General features: G+C 62.0%; 1 protein-coding gene across 1 annotated transcript; it reads right to left on the bottom strand.

Moving 5' to 3' along the window:
- Positions 1-3,055: 3,055 nt before the first annotated feature.
- SIVA1 (SIVA1 apoptosis inducing factor) lies at positions 3,056-8,345 on the bottom strand. Its single transcript, XM_059058867.2, has 4 exons — positions 8,191-8,345; positions 5,843-6,037; positions 4,978-5,134; positions 3,056-3,261 (listed from the first exon to the last, which is right to left on the bottom strand). The coding sequence occupies exons 1-4, from the start codon at positions 8,306-8,308 to the stop codon at positions 3,204-3,206; spliced, it is 528 nt and encodes a 175-aa protein (XP_058914850.1). The 5' UTR covers positions 8,309-8,345; the 3' UTR covers positions 3,056-3,203.
- Between the last annotated feature and the right edge of the window lie 221 nt (positions 8,346-8,566).

Raw genomic sequence — 8,566 nt, forward strand, 5'->3', positions numbered from 1 at the left:
TGACAGGCTTCAAGGTCATGGGCATGGACATGAGCACAAACTTACCCTGATGGTGTGTCCCATCCGGGTGGGTGGGGCCGAGAGGGAAGGAGCTGAGGAGGCCGGAGACCCCAGAGCTGCGAGGGCGCCTCCTGCAGCAGCGTCGGGGCGGGAGTGGTAGGGGTGCAGGGAGACCGACGCTTCGGGGAGGAAACTCCTGGGCGCTATCCCGTCCCGGCCACAGGGCCAGAGCAGAGCCGGAGCGGCCTGGTGAACAGCGGCTTGGGGCAGCGAGGACCAGCAGGGTGGAGGTCCCACGGCCTGGCCTGCACGGGGGCCGAACGCCCTCCCATGTCCCACCCAGCCCTTCCAAGCAGCAGGCCGGGCCTCCAGAGGGACAGCAAGACAGGAGCAGAAGTACCTTTAGCACCTGTAGCGCCCACGTTTCAGCAGGCATGGCTGGGTGCTGCAGACGAGGCCCTGGGGGCTGCGGGTAGGTCAGCAGCTCCCAGCAAGGGGCCAGCCAGCCTGGGGTGTCGGGACGGCATGGGGCGGGGTCTGCCCCCCAGTAAATGCCGCGCCGGGGATGTCTGCTCGAAGACGGGTCATCATTCAGCAGATACTCAGTCTACCCTTTCCCTTTGAATTTCCTTGCGTCTTCATACTCAAGGTGAATTTCTTGCAGACAACAGAGTTGGCTGGGTCTCCACCCGTACGGGGGTGCTTACATCACCTACAGGAGTGGGATCTAGACGTGGCTGAGCCTAAACACCATCTTGCTGTTCCTCTGTGCGTCCCACTGGTTCTTTGTGCCTTTCCTCCTCTTTTTCTCCCTCATTTTGAATTAAATAACTATTTTTAAACAACCATTTGATCTTTTTAAAAAATTTTTTCTTAATTTTTTTGGCCACATCAGCTCTTAAGTTGTGGCACGTGGGCTTCTCTCTAGTTGTGGCATGTGGGTTTATCTCTCTCCGGTTGTGGCACTCGGGCTCCAGGGTGCGTGGGCTCTGTAGTTTGCAGCACACAGGCTCTCTTGTTGAGGCGCGCGAGCTCAGTAGTTGTGGCGTGTGGGCTTAGTTCCTCCTCGGCATGTGGGATCTTAGTTCCCTGACCAGGGATCGAACCTGCGTCCCCTGCGTTGGAAGGCGGATTCTTTACCCCTGGACGACCAGGGAAGCCCCCCAGTTTCTGTCTTTTATTGGCTTATTTCGATTTTACCAGCTCTCTCACTGATGTTGCTTTTCAGTTCCAGGATCCAACCCAGGATCCCACGTGGAATTGAGAACAAATCTCTCCTGAAGGAATGACTATAGCCGCGGCCGGTCGGCTGTCAGTCTCTGACTCGCTCAGCAGCCTCTGCCTTGGAGTGAAATCCAGCCCTTCACACGCACGGTCCTCAGAACACACACCTCCACTTGCCGTCTCCGTGCTGTGGTCACCACTTTTGTTTCCACATGTTCAAAATCCCCAACATACATTATTAGTTTTGCTTTCAACAATTCTCTTTTTAACATTTTAAATATTCTTACTTGGTAAAATATATGTAAAATTTACCTCTTTAACCATTTTTAAGTGACCAGGTCAGTGGCATTAAATGCGTTCACGTGGCTGTGGCACCAGCACCACCATGGTGTCCAGAACTCTTCATCGTCACGAGCTGAAACTCTGTTCCTGCTCAACGCTCACTACCCCCTCCCACTGTCTGTCTCTGTGAACCCCACTGCTCTGAGGACCTCACAGGAGTGGGATCACACAGGACCTGTCCTTTTGTGACTGGCTACTTCACTCGGCCTGACGTCCTCAAGGTCCATCCGTGCTGCAGTCTGTGTCAGGATCTCCTTCCTTTTGAAGGCCGAATCATATTCCATTGTATGGATAGACCACGATTTGCTTATCCATTCATCCCTTGATGGACACGTGGTTTGTTTCCACGTTTTTACTCTTGCGAATGCTATTGCTATGAACATAGGTGTACAGACATCTGCTTGAATCCCTGCTGGGTAGGTGCCAGAAGTGGGATTGCTAGGTCACGTGAGCTCTACTTTAAAGTCTCTGAGGAACAGCCACAGTGTTCCAGAGGCCGCAGCACCTTACACCCCCACGGCAGTGCACAGGGCTCCCGCCTCTGTCAGGCCCCGCCAGCACTTGTTTTCTACTAAACAGCAGCCCCCTGACGGGTGTGAGGCGGCATCTCCTGTGACACGGAGCTGTGTTTCCCTAATGATGGGTGATGCTGAGCATCTCTTCACGTGCTCACTGGGGTTGCGGCCTGCAGATGGACACTAGGACGGAGGCCCAGGGCCTCTACAGGAAGCCAGGCGAGAGGGGTGGCCCCACGATGAGGGCTCGTGCTGCACTCACGCGGCCGAGCCGGAGAGGCCTCTGAATGTTCTCAGCTCAGGAAGACCCACGGGCTCACTTGCAGCCGCCCCCAAGACCTCCTGCCTCCCTGTGGCCCTCCCACGCTCCCGCTTCAGGGGTCCCAGGCTCTGCACTCGGGGGAAAACCCCACCCTGGCCCAAGCCCCCTCGAAGAGTCAGTCACTTGACCCGCCAAGAGTGGGTGCCCCGCTGCCCACAGGACACCTCCCTGCCCCCCACCCCAAAGAACCTCTCTTCTCCTCCAGGGTTCCTCGGAGGGGCGGGACTGACCACCCGTGGATTCACCCCGAGGGCCCGGGCCCCCGGTGCTGCAAGGACCCCGCGCGTGGGAGCCGGGGCCCGAGAGCCAGGTGAGGAGGCCCCGCATAGGGCTGTGACCTCCCTTCCCCCTCTCGTCCACGCCCCTCCCTCAGGCCACACAGGCTGCACCACCCAGACGGAACTGGACAGGCAGGTCACCTGGGGCCCAGCCACCCAGACAGCGGCGTATTACGGTGGCATCTCAGGGACAGCCTGGGACGCGGCCCCACCCCCCAGGGGCGCTGGAGCCCCAGCTGGGCTCACACGCTCTGGCCTTCGGTGTCCCCACCTGTCAACGGGGCAATCGGTGGCACCTGGCATGGAGCTCAGGGCGCTGCCAGGTGGGAGCCGGGCAGACCACGGGCCCCAGGGGCGCTGACGAGTGAGTCCTCTTGTCCAAATAGAAAGGGTTTATTCTCTTCTGTGGTCAGGAGAACAAAATACAAAATAGAAAGGCTGTCCCCTCCCACCCCTCCCCCCAGTCCCTCAGCGTGGACGGCGGCGAGGTCGTCCAGGCAGGGCTGCTGTCCTCTCCCGGCCTCAGGCCTCGAACATGGCGCAGCTGGCGCACAGCACTTTCTCGTGGAGGTCACTGCAGCTGCGATACCGCGAGGTTGGGGGAGAGGAGCTGGCGTTAGGGCTGAGTTCCACGGGAGCTGCCGACCCCACCTGGTCCCTCGACTTTATCTGGAGGCGGGGCCGCTGGCCCAGACAGAACCAGTTAAGACGGGGCCCCACTGCCGCAGGGGGCCGAGCCCACAGGGCTGGGTCCTTGGAGAAGGACACCCACAGAGGGAGGCGGCTCGAGGGCCCGGGAAGAGGCCGGAGCGCGGAACCCGCAGAGTGCAGGGCTCCAGGAGCAGACCCCCGCGGCCGCCCTAGAACCAGCCCCCCCGACAGGTATCTGCCTCTGGAGCACGAGGGTCAACGTCTGGGGTGCTCGTTGGAGCCGTCCCCACGGACTGACAGCTAAGGAGCCCCCGGGACTCAGCCCGGGTCTCACGTCGGCCAGGTGTGCGGCAGGGTTGACTGGCCCCGGGTGGCTCACAGGGGCGACAGCTCAGGTAGGGTAGGGACGTGGCAACTCAGCGAATGGCAGGGGACATGCTTCGGGAGACATGCTGAACGGAGACGGCAGCACGCCTGAGGCGCAGCGGCAAAGGGTCCACGTCCAGGGCCAGGAGCTCGGCTCCAGCTCTTGGCGGTGATGCCCCACCGGCGGCCGTGCCTAACCCGGGGGATGCGGCAACCACCAGGTGTGGGCGGGACGCCTGCTTCCAGGGCGGCGCCGAAGCTCGGAGGCCTGAGGCGTGGCCTCCAGAGGGGAGCCGGGACGCGCCGTCTGTCCATCACCCGGGTCAGAGGGCCCCGCCCCGCCGGGGCCCGAGAACCAGGCAGGTGCGCGGCGGGCCCTGCGGGCACTTGGGGACCAGGCAGCAGAGAGCAGGGGCGTGGGGAGGCTGCCACGGGAGTCCCTGAGGATGAGGACGGCCCCGGGGAGGGAAGCAGCTGCCAGCGGGCGGGGCGCCCACCTGGCCCCTCAGCTGGCCCTGGTGCTGTGCGCAGCTCCCCCTCCAGGGAAAAGCCACTGGCCAGGCCCTGCCCGTCTCAGTTTACATATAAATAGGAAGAAAAGAAAAACTGAGTTGGCAAAATCAAAAGAAAAGAGTATTCCACGCTCGCGAGTCGTCCAGCACCAGAGCCCTGAACCGGCCAGCACGGGAGGCCCACACCCGGCCTCCGCCCTCTGCCCAGCGCGTTCCAACCGTGCAGCGACCCACCTCTCGGGAGGCGCGCTTTTAACTGTCCATGGTTGGGGTTGTGTTTTTTTTCCTGGGGATTGGTTTTAAAGGCCATCGGGACTAAACTGGTTTGAGATCTGCAGAACCTTTCTTACGGGGCACTGCCCAGCCCCACCCGGCAGCCGGGAGTGGCCGCTGGACAAGCACACCGCCCGAGACCTCCTGGGCAGGGACGGAGTCCACCGGCTGTGGCGGACACGCTCACCCAAGTCACAGACAAACGTTTGTTTCCTGCCCTCACATGTCACGCGTCCTCCGCTAATGAGCACGCTACGTAGGAAGGCCACGTGAGGCTTCCTGACGCCAGGGCTCAAAGGACTAGAGCACGAATGGTCTGGGACAGACCACAGACAGCGCAGAGCTGACCTGCAAGGTCTGGACTTCCTCCAGAAAGGATCTCAAGGTCCTGGAAAAACGCAAGCTGAGCAAAGCATTTACTGGCGTCACATCGTCCCACCGGGCAAGGCGGGATGGGCCTGCCGCCCCCACTCCCCGACGGGGCCCGCACTCACTCCGCGAGGGCGCACAGGGCGCAGGCCACTGCCCCACAGCCGCAGCAGGTGTGCACGCAGCGCCCGCACAGGGCCCGCTCGCACTGGCTGCATGCCGCCTTCCCGTCCACGGCCCGCACACACGACGCGCAGGCTCCCGATGCTGCCGTGGCCGGGTCTGTGGGGAAGAAACGTCCGTCAGCCCGAAGGGGAGCTGCAGCGCTGGCGCTGGGGGCCACCCCTCCTCCCGCGCCTGACCGACCACTAAGTCCTAAGACGACAACCTGTGCGTAAGCACAGCACGCAGACCCGTTCACCAGGGAGAGGTCCCAGCTGGCTTCCGTGACTCCCACCTACAATTCCCAGCACCCAAACGTCAGTACCTAAGGGTCAGCCCTTCTCCTGACCGCCTGCATCAGAAGTCGCTAGGCCTTCGTCCCCTGTGTGTCTCACCGCTGCATCTCAAAGCGTGGTCCCTGCATCACGGGTTAACACAGAGGTCCCTTTGCCCCACCCAGACCCGGGGGCGACACAGGTGACAGTCTGAGACGCACACCACACTGCACAGGGACCCGAACAGGCTTTTCCCACCCAGCCAGGTGGAACTCCGTGGGAGAGCTGCAGGTGGATAGCAGGCAGGACACCCAGGAGGGTCACCCAGAGGGGTCTCTGTTCCTTTCCGATCCAACAGTTAGAAACTGTTTGCAGCTACCAGACGTGGATGTTGGTGACAGCAGCGCCTCCTAATGTCAAGAGCCTGCAGGCGCTCGCCCTGTTCATATTGTCCGACTAGGGCCTGGCTCCCGCCAGCCCAGGTAGGAAAAGCCCCTGCCACATCCCATCCTTAGCACACAGCTGGGAAGCGCCTGCCGTGGGCCTCACTCACCAGCCTCGGAGGCCTGGGCTCGACTCCTGGTCAGTCGGCCGTCAGGCCCGATCAGCATCTGCCCGCGTGCAGCCCGAGGGGCTTCTGTGGGGCCAGGCTTCGGGGACTCCGGAGTGTCGACGATGGCGCAGCCTTCCTCCCACGCGGGGTCCATGCAGGCCTGGGCCCCGCGGAAGAGGAGCTGCGTGGTCTTTTCTGCGGAGGACAACCATTTCCCCGCTTATACCGCTGCAGCACGGAAGCACCTGCGTGGCCACCTCGTCCCTTGAGCTGAGTGTGGCCGGGCCTCTGGCTATCCAGCCACCCCGGACCACGCTGCTCTCTGGCGAGCTGGGTCCCACCCTGACCTCCTGCCTGGGCTCAGCGGCCACCTCCTCCAGGAAGGCTCTGGGCCCTGCAGCGCCACCTGGGCTCCCTGTGCTACCACTCTGCCCATTTCCCACATGTGTGGCCGCACCCCTTTGCCGTTCGTCTCCTCCCCAGCACCCACAAGCCTGCTTCGTCCAGCAGAGGAAGCTCTGCGCTGTGGAGCGCTAACTAACGCACAGCCAGAGACTCAGAGCTGAGCCCACACCCCAGGCCAGCACGCACCCCTTCACCTACCACAGAGCTGCTAGCAGAAGGCATGGCAGCAACCAGCTCCGGACAAGGTACCCCAGAACTTTCCAGACCTCTGTGGGCCCCGGACATCCCCCCACCCCCTGACCCCAGAGCTGAGGTGGTTTCTCAGCAACCAGAGCAGTGGCTTTCCATCAGGGCACTGGGGGCTGTCACAAGGTCCAATGCCAGGCGCCAGCCCCAGAAATGCTTTGTTGGTGGTTTTCTGTCCTGTCCCAACAGAGCCAGGGTGGAGACCTTAGAAACTGTTGGTCTAAGTGAAACCGAAAGAAACACACAGTTGGGTAACTCAAATGGAGTGGCTGATGACAGCCCCCTCACACCCACTTCCTCCTTCTCCAATCCCCCCCACCCCCACTTATAATAGGGTGGGACTGGAGGGAGGTCATGTGGCGAGGCTAATACTTGTCTTAGAGGGGACTGTGGTCCGTTCAAGATAAAGAGACCAAGGTTCAGGCTTGGAATTCATTACACATGAGTTCACGCTGGCCTATGTCCTGCCCTTCTTAGGGAAGGCCCAGGGAGCCTTGCACTCCCTCTGTGACCGGGACCTGCGAAGGACAAGCCCCTGCAAATGCTCCAGAACATCGTGGTCAAGAGCTAGACTGACTTAGCCCCCATTTATTTTTAATTCTTCTCTCTGTCTGCATTGTTTACATTTTTTGAAGGTCCTGAGAGGATAACACTTGCAGTCTGGCCATAGCACTCACAGCTTCACTCATTTTTATCATCTGCACGGCCTTGAGAGGCATTTGCATTTGCAACCCTGCATGTGCAAGAAAAGAAAGGGCACAGCAGCTGCTGATGGGGGCAGCGGGGTGAGGGGTGGGGAGCAGCAGGAGGAAGAGAAGCAGGGTCTCCCCAGGCCAGGCCCTAACCCACACCCCGAATGCAAGGCAGCACCACTCAATCACAGACACCCAGGTAACCATCTGACTGTTCTACACGCACAAACCTTGTGCCTCCCACCACTAGTTAAGGTAAATTCCACTCTGTAGTTACCCCAGAGTATTAACCCCCCCAAAGTGATGATCAATAATATCGATGCACCCAAAAACCTGCATGAGGAAGCCAGAGAAGGCTTCCTAGGTCAGTGTCCTTACATCTCTGGAACTGGATACTCCAGACACAATGAACCGGACAGCACCCTCTGGCTTCCCGGTTTTTGCATAGGCTGTTCCCTCTGCCTGGAATTCCCTTCCTCTCCCTCTCTGCCTGCCTAATCCTGCAGGATTCGGCTTCGACTCTGTTCCTCCACGAGACCTCTGACAGCCTGCAGGTGGTCCTGCAGCGACCCGTGCCTGCCCTGATGACCTCTGGAGAGTCCTTCTCTGGCTGGCCCCCCAGGAGACAGCAAGGCAGGGTCTCCGGCAGCCGCAGCGCCTGGCAAGGAAAGCGCGCTCCACAAACGCCTCTCGGGTCAGAACGGATGCCTCTACCGGCTTATTCCACCGGGACATCCCACTCCTCGGCCTCTCGCTGGGCTGGTCAGACCAGGGCTGGCTCCTGCGCGAGTCCAGCGTTCCCACAGGACACAGCCCCGTCTCGGCCCCACGCGGAGGCCGCCTGTTTCGGGAAGGTGGAGGGTGGGGACAGGTCGTGGACTCGGGCGCATTCACAGCGCCCAAATCGCTGCTCCCAAACCCGCCTGGGCGGCTGGCCCCGGCCCTCGGCTCCAGGGAGCGCAGCCTGCGGAGACCGCCTGCCCGACCCCGCTTCCCCTCACTCACCGAAGATCTCCCGAGTGAGGCGCTCGGCGCACACGCCGCGACTCAGCTCCCTCCGGCCCACACGCACCTTGAGCTGCAGCGGGGCCGCGTCCGCGAAGGGGCAGCCCCGCTTGGGCATGGCCGCGGCCCGCAGCGGCGCAGCTCCGCGGCCGCGCCTCGCCTGCCCGTGACGTCACAGCCGCGCGCCAACCCCTGCGCGGGGCGGGGGCGGGGCTGCTGCACGGCCCGACGCGGGATAGGTCCAGGAAGAGGGCGGGGCGGGGCGGGGCGGGGCTGCTGCGCGGCGCGACGCGGGATAGGCCTGGGGCGGGGACGGGGCTCGTGCGCCGGGAGGCGGGACTCGGAGACGCGGGAAAGTCCGGGAGAGGTCAAGGGT

The sequence above is a fragment of the Kogia breviceps genome, chromosome 3 (genome assembly GCF_026419965.1).
Source record: "Kogia breviceps isolate mKogBre1 chromosome 3, mKogBre1 haplotype 1, whole genome shotgun sequence".
Classification (NCBI taxonomy): domain Eukaryota; kingdom Metazoa; phylum Chordata; class Mammalia; order Artiodactyla; family Physeteridae; genus Kogia; species Kogia breviceps.

What these genes read in the sequence shown, in the direction of transcription:
- SIVA1 (XM_059058867.2), bottom strand. Translation starts at nt 8,308, where the DNA reads ATGCCCAAGCGGGGCTGCCCCTTCGCGGACGCGGCCCCGCTGCAGCTC. An exon ending in AGCCCAGGCCTCCGAGGCTG is followed by an intron (nt 5,135 to 5,842) that starts GTGAGTGAGGCC and finishes TCTTCCCCACAG; the next exon opens with ACCCGGCCACGGCAGCATCG. An exon ending in GCCCTGTGCGCCCTCGCGGA is followed by an intron (nt 3,262 to 4,977) that starts GTGAGTGCGGGC and finishes GCGGTATCGCAG; the next exon opens with CTGCAGTGACCTCCACGAGA.